Below are 18,348 nucleotides of genomic sequence, written 5' to 3'. Positions count from 1 at the left end.
AAATTGTACTTTAATTGCCAGTTAGGATTAACTAAAGGATTAGGATTTATCTATGTTTGATTTGGCAAAAAGGATAATATAGTGCTGTATTTTTCTGGAATGGGGAGTAGGAACAGGAACATTGACCCGACTCTTAATGAGGATTGTCACCCGGGTGGAGACATTATTTTTATTGTATTCTTTATCTGTTTTCTCTTTCATTTGACCAGTGGTGGCGCCAGGAATTTTTTTCGGGGGGGGAGTGAATTTCAGGGGGGATGGCAAAATAGCCGCAAAAAGTGAAAATTTACGTATTTTTTTTAGGGGGGTTGGGTGCCCTTTGCCCCCCCCCCCCCCTCCCGTAGCGCCGCCTCAACTTTGACAAGTTTTTTTCTGTATACTCTGGTTATAGGCCTACATATAAAACAAGGTATAAAACCGTCCGATCTTATACGCCCTCTATTTGTTAGCTTCAATAATTTTTATTCTGACCCAAGTTTATATAGGCCTAGTGATCAATAAACTGGTATAAAATCATAATAATTGTTCAGTATCATGAGCCATTAAAATTTATGTCAAGAAATGTTGCATTCAATAACATATTTTACTGTCACTAATATTAAATAAACTTTTTATAACCATTTATTGAATAGACAGTATAATTTCGAGTTCAACTGAATGCGTTCATCATGACTAAGTAATAAGATATTCTTATTTATCAAAAATCGAATCGACTAATAGCATGATACCGCGTACTATCCGTATTCCAGAAAAATACAGAACTAATTTTTTTGAACTAAAAAAAATATAATCCTGTTTTGCCAAATGAAACATAGCTAAATCCTAATCCTATAGTTAGTCCTAACTAGCAATAAAAGTCAAATTTTAATATTTAGCCAATTTTTGGAAATAAGGGCCAAAAGGGTGTTTTTAGGGTGTTTTTCGTATGCTGTGACAATCAAGCCCAAGGACTTGAACCAAGACTAATCAGTTTATGCATTCTAAATTTTGGAAAGGATATGTTTCATTCTTATAACCAATCATTTAATTAAAGTAAAAAAAAAAAAGTGAAAATTAGAGCAGAATTTCGGCATATATACACAAGATTTTGAATGCTTAGACTTGTTCCAAGTCTGTGATTTTTGTGACTCGATTGTCAGAAAACATGCCAAAAATGCATGTTTTTGGCTCTTTTGCAAGAAATTAGTAAAATAGTGAACTTTTTCTTTTATCTCCAGTTTAATTAAGACTAAATGAATGATTAGGATTGAGCTATGTTTCATTTGGCAGAACTTGATAATATTTTTTTAATCCAAAAATATTAGTGCTGTATTTTTCTGGAATGGGGAGTAGTGGTCTACTTATTCGCTACTTGCACGGTTCCGCCATTATGCACTATGTGCGGGAGAGCCTCGAACTGGCAGCATACATGAATGGGAATTGAACTAGTCATAACGTTCTGTGTAAGGTTACATAATTCTTCCTTTCATGTATGCTGCCAGTTCGAGGCTCTCCCCGCACATAGTGCATAATGGCGGAACCGTGCAAGTAGCGAATTAAAAAGACAAATCACCCACATTCCGTCCACAACCTGGTGTAACCTTAAGGTTAGCAACTATTTTAAACTGTTGCGATTTTGTAGTTCACAGCATCCTGCGAATGGTAGTGAGCTTTGGCAAAAAATGCATTGGTCATTTCATAGCGAGTAGGCTATGTAGAAGAATTCAAATATCACAGATATACTTTTGTAGGTACTGTGGTTCTTGAGTTATGTTGTAAAGAGGGCTGAAGCAACAATACTTTTATAAAACGTACATAACTCATTCACAACAATAAATCAAGCAAGTTTTCAAAGTAGGCCCTATATGATTTGTAGACTGAACTTTTGCAAAACATCAAAGTGCTATTTTTTAATAATATATTAATTTAGATAATGAAAATCGATTTTTTTTTTTTAATGCTTCGACCAACAATACCTAGTGACTAGTCTACCCATAACAGGGCTGATACGTGATCCGCGAAATCCTGGTGAGTCATTGCATGCAGTGACATCACTGCAGTTTGCTTGTTCAAATCCAGTCAGGCATATCAACCGTGGTATTCCCTAACTCACTATAGCGTTACCAGTTCTATTGTTCTGAATATTGTGATATGAACTTGAAAGTTAGGGAAAGTCCAAATTTATCGATCGTTCTGTGTTTTGTCGCCAGCAAAAGGCTGGCTATTTGAGTCGGAGATGGTGAAATTTGTAATTTTGTTGTTAGGCCTACATGTATGCCTATGCCTGAATGGACGGTAGGCCTATTGTAATAAATATGTTTTGTTGAAATACTTGAATGAGATGAGTGAAATTGATATGACTGACACTTTATTATTGACTGATATCATCTGACTCAAGTAGGCCTGTAAGTGTTCATCTTTAGCAGTCAAGTTAGCTCAATCGATAAGGCGTTCGACTATGGTGCGAGAGGTTGCGGGTTCGAACCCTGGCGATGCCTAGTACGCTCTCGTGGAAAAATTGAGTTAGCTTGAAATTTCCCTGGACAAGGAACTCACTGCTAATTTGTCTCATTGTAACCCGTACGAAACTCGGGGAGCTGATCCTGGTTGCGCTCTTGAAGCAGCAAAGTCCCTGAAATGCTGTTAAATGGTTTGTGGAATGATGTGGGCCGTAGTGGTCAGCGACAACCTGTAAGTGTGCTGGGGCTTGTGGATCAACGTCTAGGCGTTGTGCCTGTGCGTAGCGCACTATTAAGCGCGCTTCAGACTCCAGTATTGTACGTACAATATTGTATGTACAATATGTACGTTATTTACTCTACTGCCATGCTATTTCCAGTAATGTTTAAGTTCTAACGAATGTTTGATGACGAAAAATCGATAATATGTTACATACAATATCTAGCAGAAATATATTATCGATTTTACGTCATCAAACATTCGTTAGAACTTAAACATTACTGGAAATAGAATGGCAATAGATTAAATAACGTACATATTGTACATACAATATTGTACGTACAATAAAAAAGTCTGTATACTGCTTTAGGGCACTATAAATCACTGCGCTTTCTGCGCTTATCTTGAGGTTGAAACCCGGGGTTAACCGAAACAGGCCATCAAACATTGATCGGAAATCCTACATTTTAATTGTAATGTAGGCCTAGGCCTATTGGAATTGGAATCACAAATGAAATGTTATGTATCGAATCAAAATTGTTTGCCTAGCAATTTCGATGCCATTGAATTATTTTTATAACTAGTATCTGAATTGGAATTATTAAAATCAGGAACAGAGAATCGAATTAGAATTGAACAGATTTGACATCGAAAATGCGGTCATGATGGTAGATCCCCTATTAGAAGCCCCCCTCCCCACCCCACCCCTTTTTTCCATTTCTGTGAGCACTCATGAGACTGGAGAAAGTTTTATCAAAAAAGGTGGTCTTTCCAAGAGACAGAACATTTTTGGGGTCAAAATATAAAACTTAGGCTGATTCAACGTTTTTCTCATTCATCAAAATTCTCAGTTCTTTAGGCATATACAGTACAGTAGGGGGAAGTGGGGCAAATTGGTCCTCCTAAGGGGCAAAATGGGACACATTTTACTCGGCTATAATAATACCCGAGCAAGAGTCTAGTGTAGACTTACGTTTCACAAAAAAATGGTGCCCGTCGGCCTTGGTTACGGTTCGCTATCTCTAAGGTTCGCTATCTCTAAGGTTCGCTATCTCTAAGGTTCGTTATCACTAATTACGAAATAGGTCCGCTATACCTAAGGTTCGATATCACTAATTTTGAAAAAGGTTCGGTATTTCTAAGGTTCGATATCACTAATTTTAAATAAGGTTCGCTATCTCTAATTTTAAATAAGGTCCGCTATCACTAATTTATTGAAGGTTCGCTATCTCTAAGGTTCGCTATCACTAATTTAAAATAAGGTCCGCTATCTCTAATTTTAACAATCCCGGTATCCCTAAGGTTCGCTATCTCTAATTTTAAATAAGGTCCGCTATCTATAAGGTTCGCTATCTCTAAGGTTCGCTATCTCTAAGGTTCGCTATCACTAATTTCAAATAAGGTTCGCTATCTCTAATTTTAAATAGGGCCTAAGGTTCGCTATCTCTAATTTTAAATAAGGTTCGCTATCTCTAATTTCAAATAAGGTTTGCTATAGCGGTCCTTATTTAAAATTAGAAATAGCGGACATTTAAAATTAGAGATAGCGGACCTTCATTTAAAATTAGAGATAGTGGACCTTATTTAAGATTAGTGATAACGAACCTTAGGTATAGCGAACCTTAATCGAAATTAGTGATAACGAACCTTAGAGATAGCGAACCTTAATTAATTAGGGATAGCGAACCTTAAACAAAATTAGTGATAGCGAACCTTAGGTATAGCGGACCTTTATTGAATTAGTGATAACGAACCTTAGAGATAGCGAACCTTCAATAAATTAGTGATAGCGGACCTTTATTCAAAATTAGTGATAGCGAACCTTATTTTAAATTAGTGATAGCGAACCTTATTTAAAATTAGTGATATCGAACCTTAGAACTAGCGAACCTTATTCTAAATTAGTGATATCGAACCTTAGAAGTAGCGGACCTTTTTTTAGGTATAGCGAACCTTTTCTCTATTAGAGATAGCGGGATTCTGATCTCCATAGACTTTACACGTTAGTGATAGCGAACCTTAGAGATAGCGAACCTTAGGGATAGCGGACCTTAGAGATAGCGGGATGTCACCCTATAAATATTGCTTCGACTAAATCACTGTGGACTAAATATATACTGACTTGTCCCTAAAATAGCACTGTCAATTGAAGACTCTTCTACACCATGCACACATGTCACCCAACGCTTACTCCAATAGCTAGTGTTTTTATGAGATTGAGTAAGAGATGAATATTAATACAATAACAAACGGGTGATCCGGAAGTGATCACCCATCAGATTATCATTTCACAGACAGATTTGACAGAATATCAACTAGCTAGAGAAGGGGGATTCACAAAAACATTATTATCTTGCATTGTGATATGATTCAGGAATAAATACGCGTATAGAGCGAAATATGCGACGAAGATTAAGCCGACTGTCAGGAGGTGAAAAGGCGGACCAAATTAACATAGATAAAAAATCATGTCGACAAATTCAGGTGAGTTTAAAACCCATTCATTCATGTTCATCCGATTCCATTCAGTACGTTCATGATTCATTTTCATGAAATAATGCCAGTACTAGCTGAACGAATACCTAAACCCAATGAACTGTAAATGTTGTGAAGTGCGTTCTGTCATGATGTAGTGTATTGTAATGTTGACGTTGAATCAGCTATTCATGTATAGACAGTTCTCGCAATTCTCAGTTTTTGATTGACATGTTTTTAAATGCATGAATCTACATGTACATGTATGATGTTATTTTTATGGTTTTCTTTTGGCTATAAGGGCAGGCATGTTAGGTATTAAACTGTAGTGGAAATTTCATTTGAATGAACACATGTGCCACCAGCGTGACAATCGTCCGCGTATTCTGTGTGATGTGGATTGGTTTACAAACTATCAATTATAACTAGTAGTGTCCGTCTGTCTGCGCGCAATGTAGTGCCGTACTATTACGCTGACTTTCGTATTCGGCGAGGAGGATGATTTTGACCTCCTGGGTTGTTTACAAACAGAGAGGTAGACAAAAACCGCTCCGCTTGTCCAAACACTCAAGTATCAGAAGGATGGTCCACAATAACGTGATTCACGTAACCTGAATAGGGATTAAAAAGCTGTCACGTAGAACCATGTGCTTCTATTGTCCAATTTGCCATCAAGATTTCATATGGAAACAGTTCAGACTCAAAACAGGATCATGTCAGAAATTAATATTTTGTTCTGGGTCTGATTATTCGGACTACGCACAATGGTGCGTGCGGCGCAGATGCCCCCGCGGAGTGCTACAAATTACAATGTATCACTTGCATGCGGATCACTACAATAGCACTCCATGTGCGCGATTGCTATCACTTGCATGCGGATCGCTATCGCGGAGTACCAACAGGCATTCTCGTTCAACATGGTGTCAGAAGTGGGATACGAACCCACGCCTCCATCCCACTTCTGACACCATGTTAAGTGATGTAACGCTTCATAAAACTATAATAAATCAGGAGGCAAAGACGATGTGGTTTAGTTGCTATTCTGTCATGATGGAGACTCTCCAGGACCCAAAGAGGGCGTGATTTGTTATTACGTAGTACGTACCCAGTGAGGGGTATCAGATCCCGTAACAGATGTCACTACCGAACGTGAAGCAAATCAATGTACATGTATAGTATATTTTCATTTAAAAGTCCCATTCAGTGATCCCATCATAACATTATATTAATTATCCGTACCGGTACTTTCATTTTATCCAAACTCAATTACTGTACTCTGTACTGGTAACTTTCTCTTCAATGGTACATGTATATTGATAAAAACATCTCACCCGTCTCCAGTCCTCCAAAATAAATCTGCCCGCCTTATCCTCAGGCAACCCAGTCGCAATCATGCCTCTCCTCTTCTCCACTCTCTCCACTGGTTGCCCGCCCGTTGCTCAAAGGATACAGTTTTTCTTCTCCAGACATTCAAAAGCATTTCACCCTCAATCACCTGGTTACATCTCTTCTTATTTTCACCTCTGCTGTCACGTTCGAAATTCTACTTCAATCGCTAAAGTGAGGACAGTGTGAGCTCAGTACCTGCGTCAGAGTCTGTTCGACAAAGGTGATTGTGAATATGTAATGATATGAATGAGCTATAATGTGACGTAGCTGCGAAAAGGATGATTGACAGCGCCGTTATGCACTTATCAAGTCTTTCCCCGGCCCTGGGGGACCCGGGACATAGCGGGGAACATGCCGGGACGTAGCCGGGATGTACACAAAATCATTGCCCCGCAGGCCGGGAAGTTAGCCGGGACTTGGCCTGGGATGTACAGCAGATCGTCCCCGCTATGCCGGGCCAATCATTCATGTTAGCTGGGCTTTTACCGGGGTGTACAATTTTTTTCCCTCGCACTACCGGGACATAGCGGGGACTTTCACGAAGAAGTCACACACCATTAAAAAACATCAGTACCCGGTACCGTATATACCAAGAACTGCCGATTTTGACATGCATACTCTGCTGTAATGCACTATTTTCACGATTGTGGTGCTACAAACTGAGGAGTGGGTAATTACCAGCGTTCGAAATAGGGCCGGTCAGCCGGCCATTGGCCTGTAACTTTTTGGCCTGGCCGGTAACTTTTCTGACTGGCATCTAGTTGCCGGCCCGGCTGGCCGGTAAGTTTTTAAGATAAAGCCCGGCTGGCCTGTAACTTTTTGAGGCATATTTCGAACACTGGTAATTACTTGAGTAACCAATATTATATTTTTAAAACCAATTTCGTGCATCTATAAATGAAAGTCTACTTTTTTTAAAACACTTTATTTTGTTTAAATCCTTTCGTCTTCATGTAAGTTAAGGCTTAAACATGTCGATGTCTTTTAAATTATCGGCATGCACTATTAAATCGGCCGTGTTGTGTACAATCACTGCTATCCAAATAATCCAATCGATCTTTTTATTAGGCCTATAATGTCGTTCATTCAATAATCGACACAGGTATATTAAACTCTGCAAGATGGGCCGGGGCATAGCCGGGATTGTACATTGTTTTAACGCAAGTCCCGGCCCATGGGGTCGGGGATTGTGCCGGATTGTCACACTGTAGCCCGGCTAGCGGGGCCGAGTCATAGCGGGGATGTACAGAAAATTTATGCCCCGTAGGGCCGGGACTTTAACGGGTCAGTGCCGGGATGTCACGCTGGCAAAATGTACTTCCCCGGCTAAGTCCCCGCTAGTCCCGGGTCCCCTAGGGCAGGGGAAAGACTTGATAAGTGCATTATGGTTCATTGGGCGGAGCCATTATGCCCATTTTAGGCTGTTGTTGTGCAGATGTCACGCTCTGCGAACGGTACAAAAAGGTGACTGATAGATCTATTACAGATTGGCAGCAGACAGATTGCAACTGTCCTCTGACCCTGTATGTATGTCACATACACAGACCGTGACCTGGGTCAATGCGTACAAAGCAGGGAAAGCGACTGTGCCACAGGTCTTGGCATCGGTATAGGCAATTTGTACAGAGTACCGCTAGCCTGATACAAAGCACAGGGGTTCTCTTGATTTGCTTGTGGGTCATGGAAGGCCAAAATGATTTCAAAGATTTGTGTTTGTGAAAATCCAGCTGTAAGAATTCCGACACTTGCGTTAGCTTCCAAATTCACCATTCTGCTCAATACAGATCTTGATCACTGGTGCCATCTGTTAAAACCCAATGCTTTGAAAAATAATCAGAACTGAACATGGTGAAGTTCCAAAATGAAACCTAGCTGTTGATGATTGACCATCTGTGTCACAGCTGCAAAGCGTGGAGCTCCTTGCAAAATATTTTTGAATGTCATATCCAGTACATTAGATAAGGACTGTGTTTCCAGCATGTACCGTATTCATTCCAATAAGCGCCCAGGGTACTTAACAAAGTCATTTTGGGTGGGCGCTTATTTTTTACATGGTTTATCTACTTTTTTTTGTAAGGGGCGTTTATTAGAGACAAATCTATGTACATGTACATGTATGCTAAATGGGTCCTGAGACATTCTAGTAGCTTTTCTGATACAGATTCTAGTAGCTTTTCTGATACAGAAAATGTATTACAAGTTTGCACAGGACTTCTAATCTCCCAACTATTTCACATCAACGTCTATCCATCACTTAACATTAATGGTACCCTGTAACAAATTGAAAATACCCTGGGTGAGCGCTTATTGGGGCATGAGCGCTTATTGGAATGAATACGGTACATGCGGGGGTACATGTATATGCTTACCAACTTGTGTCAACTTTGCTTTTGCAATGTTTGTGTGTAGGACATTCAAACAAATGTTATTATTAATTTATGAAGCAATGTAATCCCAGTACCCCAGTTCTGGAGATAAAAATATACCCACTGATGAAGAGTGTATTTATATATAAAAAAATACAATAAGCCTACATGTATGTACACTTGATACAGATCTGAGTAAATCATTATAAAAGAAGACATAATTCAAGTTGTATATCACCCACATAAAAAAGAACAAGTAAAATTGGTCTTTTTTCATGGCCAAGTGCCACATATGTGATATCTCGTTTATCTTGATCTCGGTATCAAAAATGGCGAAAAGGGGAAAAAAGGGATCTTAATCGCACAGGTGTTAGCTAAGGTAGCTAAATTGGGCACCAAGATGCTGACAAAAATCAGTTGAAAAGAATGTAAAAATTGGGTGAAATTGTACATTACTCATAAACTCCTCAAACCTGTGGTTTTTTCGTTGTTTTTCTTCAGTTCCCTTGTCTGATCGCTGCCGGCGGTTTTTGGCATGTTCATCGCGACTCATCCAACTGTAAAATCTAGTATACTTTGCTTTAGGTTCATTTTACACTCTGAAAAATACTTGCTTTAGGTACTTTTTGAAAATCCTTGTACGCATGTGATATACAACTTGGAATACAAGTGCTCCTTGCCCTTGATGTCCAGCAATCATGGCCCAGCAATCTGAGTCAGCCAAGGGGAATCAGGGGAAACTCCTGTCTTACTTATCTAGACTGACTATCCCTTAATGTCTGGTAAACATCAGCTGACATCTTAATGCATCATGCACCAAGATGCTGACAAAAATCAGTTGAAAAGAAGGTAAAAATTGGGTGAAATTGTACTCATAAACTCCTCAAACCTGTGGTTTTTCGTTGTTTTTCTTCAGGCATGTTCATCGCGACTCATCCAACTGTAAAATACATGTACTAGTATAGGCCTATTTGCTTTAGGTTCATTTTACACTCTGAAAAATACTTGCTTTGGGTACTTTTTGGAAGTTTGTGTACATGCACATGATATATATACAACTTGGAATACAAGTTCCTCACCGGCCCTTGATGTCCACATGGCCTGGCAATCTGAGTCAGTCAAGGGGGAATCAGGGGAAATTCCTGCCTACTTTATCTACACTGACTATCCCTGGGACTATCCCTATGTCTGGTAAACATCAGCTGACATCTTAATGCATGCAGGTTTACATTGTATAGTCTATCTCGTCTCATCATGTTGGATTTCGCAACACTTGGCCAGTTCGAATCGTGCGCGCTAACCTAATCCTGTGGGATGTACATGTATGCACATGCGTAGAACTACTAGAACTTGTCTGTACGCTGGCCACACACACGGGGCTCATATTCAAAGCCGCAACTGTGAAATATATAGAGTTACTCTTAACTTAAGACGAGACACACTATATAGCTGGGTGAATTCCTGGTTATTATCAATTTCTTATTGTTGTTTGAAACCGAAGAATCCGAGACATGCACAAATCAGTTACTTTGCAACCTTTATGGCATCGCTTGGATCATTATATTGAATCATAATCTTTATAATTTGCATAAATTTGTTTATGATTTGCATTTGCTGTTCCCTATGGAAAAAATGCTGGCACACACCCTCCTCAATTCAAAGCTGGAGAAAGTCATGTCATTGTTGTAAGCAGGTCTGTGAGACCCTTCAATTTTGAAAGATGGGGAGTGGGAAAGGGTGAAATACAGGGAGAGTCTGTGCTTCACATAACATAAATGGCCTCCATATTTCACGCACCTCCACAATAAGATATATGTAGGGCACACATTTCAATTGTTTTGTACAAGTGTGCAAACCATCAACTTTTTTTTTTTCAGAATTACAAAAAGTGTGTTTTGTGTGGTCAGAGTATGGTACTGCAGAAGAAGCCATCCATAATTAACCATCATCATGTAATGAACTTCAACTATCAACTGAAACCCACTCAATATGCACAAAGTTTGTGTGTATTCCGTTAAACGCACAATGTCTCTTGATAGCTTTAAAAACCCTCTTTTTTCCTTTTTATTCCTGGAAAACTTTGCATCAATTCTGGCAAGTCCTGCACCAATCACACGCCTTGGGGGGGGGGGGGTCAAATTTGCACAAAATAAAAAAATCGAAAATATATGGTGGGTGAAGCATCTTCATACGAAAAATGTTAAACAAGGAAACAACATTGAATTTTACTGGTCCATAGTTCAATTCCTCTAAGCATGCTCAGTGTGTCAAATTTAATTTACAGTGACTTGTGCAATTAGTTTCCTGTCTTCTTAACCACAAGTTTCCTATGCATATACTCCCCACCCTGCTTGATTCAGCTCTATCTCCCTGGCTGGATCCCTGTATAACATGGTACAAAGCTAGAAATTTATTTCAAATAATCAACATTTTAGATGTAACTGGACTGCATTGCCACTGCAGATGTATGGGCTCATACAATAGCTTTTTAAAGTTCTTTTTATTTGATATCCCCAAAAGGACTGCATAATACTACATGTAATAGGACCAGGTGATTCTTTCTTTTTATGTTTCTAAACTGTCCAACAAATCTACTCAATACTCATGATATCTGAATCCCAAAGGTTTGCTTTAAATCTGACACTATCATAGTCATTATGAAGATGTTGTCATCATAGTGTCATTTCCAAAAACGATGGATCAAAGACAACTTCATGCAACCCATTTCAGTTCATATGAGTCCATTTATACAGTAAATATAACACAGTCTGTTTGAGTGTGTGTATTGCTGATGTCAGACTTGTCTATAGTAATTATTTGTACATTAGTCACAATTCACCACCAAACTAGAATTATTTTATCAAAAAGTTGAAATACAGTCATTTATCATCATATCTGTCTAATATTTTGAATGTTTGTAAAGTTACATTGTATTATGAAACATGATGATTATGTTTTGTGTTGTTTATGTATATTATGAAAAATGCATTGTATAAATGTGCGTGTGCATGTACAGTTTACTTAGCAGTATAAAGGAGGGGCATAGATGTAAAGGCGGCTATCAAACAGTATACAAGATAAAAGCAGATAGTGTCCTACATCCAGTACATAGGGATTTTACATGAGGTGTAATTAGCAGATCATGCAGTAGTATCCAGGACAAAATTGCTGTTATTGGGTCCCTCCACACAACCAATGTTGAATCATGACATTTATGCCTCAAAAACAGGCCTTCATTTTTGAAAATAGCAGGAGCTCTGTTAATCACTCTCCTGAGTTTACTTAGGTGCTCAACAAGGAGCTCAATCTTTTTAATATCTGTAGTAAAACATAGGGATTCAAGTAGTGAGGAGCTCCGTAAATCATACTCCAGTTTTCGTTTTTTTGTATTTTTTCTGTCCATTTTTTTAGTAGTTCCACACAAAAATTGATAGGGTATTTTTTCTGAAAAAAAATTGTCCTCATTTCCCCATGAAATAGGGTGGAAATTTAAAAGCGTCCTTGAAATGGTCTTAAAATTGCTGCAAGTGTCCTCGATTCCCTGTGAAATAGGGGGTCATTTTCAAATCCTGGAACGGTCATACGTCCTACCTTAAAATACAAACTGAACCCACCGGGCTGTTTACGCAGAAGCAATACATGTCATTTACATGTAGACTCCTGTACTTAACACAAATTACATTTGATTCTTTTCAGGAGCTATAGCAATAGCCATATGATATTCAGCTTTTAAAAGTTTCAAAGCAAAAGATATTTAACAGTATCAAAATGATATTGATAGGATCTTATCACAATTATGAAGTTCAAAGTAGTTGATTCAACAAGCCTTGATTTCCAGCATAACTGGAGATTTTCATGTCAGATTCCACTTGGTGAAAAGAGGGTTCTGTTTGCTCCCCCCCCCCCACCACATAAAAAATGTTCAGGGTGGTAGTCTATGGGAACCTGGTTATGTAATGTTGTACATGTAAGTATTCATACTCCCACTCCCAGTATATTTACCCCCGGATATTTACAGGAAAATTCTGGCAAATTACCCAGTTAACAAGGGCTGTTGAGCCATGATCTTTTACTTCCATACTTTGACTTCCATGGTTGAGCAGAGTAAGTTTGAAGGTGGAAATAGTCAATTTGATAATGACCTTGTTTTTATGCTTCAGGTTTTGGTTGATTTCACTTGAGCAACATTCATGCAAGACATGGGGGATACAGTTCAGCCTGGTTAGTGAAATGTTGATGTTGATGAGGTGCGAGACACCTGAACAGCTTGTTGTTATTTTCAACAGTGCACACATGAGTAGGGAAAAGGAGCTATTGTTATCATGTAGAGGCCTAAAAACATAAAAACCAGTTCAAATTCTCCTTAAAATACTGTAACCTTTGTAAGTTGTATCATCATTTTTAGCCAAACAAAATATTGATAACCCCTCCCCAGCACTTGTATGTGGCACCACTGCCATCTTAAAACTGTGGCTGTGCCCCCTGATCTGAAATATCTGGATCTGCCTCTGTCTAGAGGTAAAGTTTGTTCACTTTATATAAGGCCGAAAAATAAGACTCATAACAGCGTGTATTGATATAGAATGGTGTGCACGCAGTTGGGCACAATACTTACGCTAGTTGTGTGTTGCATAATGCGTGACTGGTGCACGCTTATGTGGATTTACGCGAGTGTAAGTTGGGACTTTATTGAGCGTGCAGTAACAAAAGCCGAATAACTTCCGCCTTATATAAGCCGAACAAACTTTAAAAAGCTTCCTGTTCTGCGGGTGGGGAGGGGGTGCCAACACATAGGGCTCCTTTGACCAACCTTCCCCTGAAAGGGGTTGGGTTAAAAATATTACTCATTGGGTACATTTCTTGGGTCCATGATCATACTTGTGTTACCGAGTTATACCTGAAGGTGAAGTTTGCCCCTACATTGTATGCTTCATACATGTATGACCCCAATTGAATAATGGTGGGATAGATTCAATTATCACTAAATCTATAAGATCACTGAAGATGTATTGTTTAGAATGCCAATGCATACCACCGACTCTCACCAGGGGCCAGTTACTTGTCCCTGTCAGTTAAGTTTCCCTTATTTCCATGGTGTAACTGAGAACAACCATTGTGTTGTGATATCGTCTTGTGTCACATTGAGTCATAGTAGGGTATTCCTAAATTTTTGGATTCAAATTGGACTTGGTCTCCATATGATGCTCGGATCATGCTCCTGGGGTGGCTCTCTATGCGACCATGATGCGACGTACCTGTTTCAGCTTACATCACGTCCCTGGAATTTGCTTTGATGACCCAAGGCATGTAAAGTGAGATGTAATTTCTAGTTGCACAGGTAAATGAAGTAATTTACCTTTAATAGTCCATCCCTAATAGTAGGCATGTCCACTAAAAATTGAAGTACTTTTAAATTGATTCAGACCTAACTTATTGGATGGGAATTGATGAAAGAAACATTTTGGCGTTTAAATAATCTTAATCGGACGTTTCATTCCAGAGATATGGCCTTTCGAGTGTCACGGTTTTATATAGGGCTGCTAGAACATGTTAAAAAGTTAAAGTCCAAAAAGGAATACTAACAGAAAGTGCAACGTTAAGGTACTTTTTCTTAATGTATTTATTAACTATCTTATCTGGAACATTATATTTGCTTATAACAACATGAAAATAAGATCATCCTGAAAATTTAATCGATTTTGTTGACATACAACAAAAATATAAGACCTCAAAACCCATGGTTTGTTTGGTGAAACCTCAAGCATGATCATAGATGGCCGCCATGGAAAATATCTCCATAGAGGAGATGAACAATAAGTGCATTATTTCAAATGAAAAGCGGTAGTCTTAAACATTGTTCAATCTTTTAAGGTCAGCACATTTTATCTTCAAAATTATTATATTTCATCATGGCATAAGTTTGGTAACATTAATCACTACCAATTTTGAGAAATTTGCTCCAACTCAAAGGTTATCTTTACTACATTGAGCAATACACTGTGTGTGCATGGAAGCCATGATGGTCCCGGTTTTTATACTCCCTATGAAATGGACATGGTAGTGAGAAGTGCACGGGAAGTGCATGATTTGAGATGGGCATGTAGGCTTAAACATTCTTAAATTTCTTAACATCCTACACATTTTGTCTTCATAAATAGTTAAATTTTATGAGTATGTAAGTTTGCTTGTCTGATTCACTCCAAATTCGGAGATAATTGCGTTTGAACACCAGATGCACGGAATGGTGTCACTTCAACCTGTTGTAGTTCTCATCTCATTAAATTTTTCATTAAAAAAAGTTGATCTCTTCATGCAGGAAGGTCCTCTCTATTTACTGACCAAACAGGAAAAAGTTTGGTTAATGTTTTCTGGTGGAATCAGGAATTTCTTGAAACACCCTGATATAGGCCTACATTTGGATAAAAACAAGTATGTACGCCATTTAACAGGCCTGGGATTTCTTGTATCGATCAGTTTCTCCATAGACAATACGTGTGTGAGTGCACGCACACAGTAAATGAAAAATCGTTCTAGTGGAAACTGTATTGAGAGTGGGCATCCCTATTAATAGTTGCTGTTTAACTTAGGTTACCTGTTGATGTGACGGTAGTATAATATTTTACTGTAAACCTCTGCTCTGACGAGCACGTACATGTACAAAATGTACTACTGTGAAGTTGGAGCTACTGTAGCAATACATACAATGCAAAGTTCATTCATAAATTTCCATTCTGTAACAGCTCATCGCCTCAACACTCAACAGCCAATCAGAGACAACTTGTGCATTTCAACGTAGTATATATGTGATGTTCACTTAAAATACACTCTCGTCAAAACTTTACAGGAAAAGGATATAGTGTGCGCAAGAACTGAAATTGTCAGGTATCGGTAGCTTTGTCCTCCTTTCCCATTGTTTCACCTAGTGTTAAGTTTTGCATTTAGTTCTCCATAACAGCTTGTACAGGATTGTAGATTTACCGTTGCAATTCCTTAGACTACTTATAAAATGTTTTAGAAATTCCTCTGGACACCCCCCCCCCCCACCCCCGAGATTGTTGCTAGAGGAAATGAAACAGTGGCTCATCAGTCACCTCATACATATATTTTATTAGTTTGACGGATCCAAGAAATTAGTCAATTCTGTGTCCAAAGTGATTTGATCACAGTTTAATTAATGTAGAAAACCATTGAGGACAAAAGCCTCAGTGTTTCTGATTGTTGGTGTGTGTGGCTTGTAAAAAACATTTAGAATTTTTTTAACACAAAGAGCATTATAATTTACCAAGTCAAATTGGGGGTGTGAACTCAAAAATATTACAAAACAAGCTGAATAAAATCAAAGCTGGCTCTGTGTGCTTTTTTGTTGCAAAATTGTTTTATACTGGTTATATTGAATTCTGTGGTATTATACTATTCCTTTAAATACTTTCCAAGGATATAATTAGTATAACAATACAAATCACTTAAGGGCGTACTACACCCATATATTGGTTTGATTGGTCTAAAAAAATATTTTGTCATTTATAGCTAGGCGATATATGCACGGATCATGTGAAATTTAAAAAAATAAAAAAAATATAAAAAAAGGTGCTTTTAAACCATTGTATAGTAAGTCATTTTAGCCCTATATATTTTTTTGTTTACTGTAACCTAATTACTCAGATGCATGTTTCATAACAAATCATAATTTATTCTTTTCAACATGTTCAAGTAGGGTACATGAATAGAATACATTAAATCCTTTGTTATACTCTCTATAGAAAATCTAGTGGTACATGCAAAATATATAACACTGAATAAATTAAATAAACACTTACACAATAGATGCATATAGTCATTAGTCAAGTCAATACTATGTGTTGTTAGGAGAAGAAAAGGCTATTAGGTCACCGTATGTCAGGTTATAGGTCAATTGGTTCAGGTCAAATTTAAGCATCAATTTTGAATACACATGTGAGAGTCTGTGATATCAGAATGAGGAATAATTTTGATATTCTGTCTTAACTGGATATATATCGAGAAGTGCAAGGTGGATATACTAATATACCTTGGGATGTAAATGGTGAGTACAATTTAGAATGCCTAGTTCAGATGGATTTCACAAATAAATATAAAATAGTTACCAAAATCACAAAAGCTAAGCTTACGGAAAACTACCCAATATGGTGGTATAGGTGACAAGAAATACAATTTTTTCAACATTGCTGTAGTATGGTTGTGGTAACCTGTTACCTATGGCTTAATTAAGTTTCAGTGAAATAATGTCGCATAGTTAAAAATACAAAATATAGCTCAACATTGAAAATAGAAGCATTTTAACAGGTTCGTTTTTTGATAGTTGTGGAGCACCAAGTTCATGAAGTCATAAAAGAAATCAGGGACCACTTATTCCCATTTTACATATCAACATTATTTCCCTAATGTGTTAGCAACACATATCCAAAATTTTAACGAAATACGTTGATAGTAAGCTTTCCAAAATGAAGTGAATTTAAATCATCAGTGATGTACCACCTTTTGGCTTCTACTTTTAAAAGCATGTAAGCTACGTTGATACCGATGCCACCAATAAAACGAGAAGATTTGCCCCTTCATTTTGCATACCACTTTGTCCAATTTTTTTTGTAATTTCTTCACAAAATGCAAAAAATGCAAAAAAAAAAATCAATGGGTGTAGTACCCCCTTAAAACCTTGGAATGTACAGATACTGGGTACTGTAGTGACTGCAATTCCTTTTAGGAGACAATGCCAATTGTTTTGAAGTTAGGTTGAAATTTATCAGAAACTTTTGTAGATAACAGAGGTCATGAGGGTAAATACTACATTTATCTACTGTTATTTGTTGACATTGCAACTACCATTTTATGCAACTAGTACTGTATTAAGTGCCCCCTCTCCTAATTAATGCCATAATGTCCATACCATATCATGTGAGTAAATACATTTATGAAGACCTGATTATCATGACTTTTTTTGTGATTAAGTTTAAAACTGGTATTTACAATGTTTGCTGGATGTCAAATTTGCAACAAAACTTGTAAATTGAATTTCAACCTCTATCCAGTTTATTGCCAAATTACAATGTAGGGCCTATATAGTAAATTTTTTATGCAAAGAACTATTGTTGCATGAAAATGCACTCACAAATGCGATTTCTGAGTGATAATGTTCCGTATACAACTGTAGCCGATAAAAGCACCACAAACGATCATCTAAGTTTTAAAATAGCGGACCTAGATGTCATTTTTGTATTTTGCATACAAATATGAATGCTTTAGCTTACATCACAATTTTTCCATCAGACATTTGCCTGCTATGAACATCCCTTTTGTAAAATGCAATGCCCAGGGTATTAATAGAATATTATGTTATGAACGGTGAGAGCTTTTACTCAAATTTATGCAGGACTATTTAAAGAGGGGTTCATTGGATGAGAGGGAGTTGAATGGGGGTCAATGT

The 18,348-nt window shown here is 37.8% G+C and overlaps 1 protein-coding gene across 1 annotated transcript in view; it reads left to right on the top strand.

The window, feature by feature from the left end:
* The first annotated feature begins 4,944 nt into the window (after positions 1–4,944).
* Positions 4,945–18,348, top strand: part of LOC140148392 (uncharacterized) — an 83,021-nt gene continuing 69,617 nt past the window's right edge. The window contains exon 1 of the mRNA XM_072170319.1: positions 4,945–5,142. Coding sequence (XP_072026420.1) covers positions 5,127–5,142 — 16 coding nt within the window. The 5' untranslated portion in view covers positions 4,945–5,126. The remainder of the gene's footprint in view (positions 5,143–18,348) is intronic.

Source organism: Amphiura filiformis, chromosome 3 (assembly GCF_039555335.1).
Source record: "Amphiura filiformis chromosome 3, Afil_fr2py, whole genome shotgun sequence".
NCBI classification, from domain to species: Eukaryota; Metazoa; Echinodermata; class Ophiuroidea; order Amphilepidida; family Amphiuridae; genus Amphiura; species Amphiura filiformis.
This window is presented reverse-complemented; position numbering and strand designations above follow the sequence as displayed.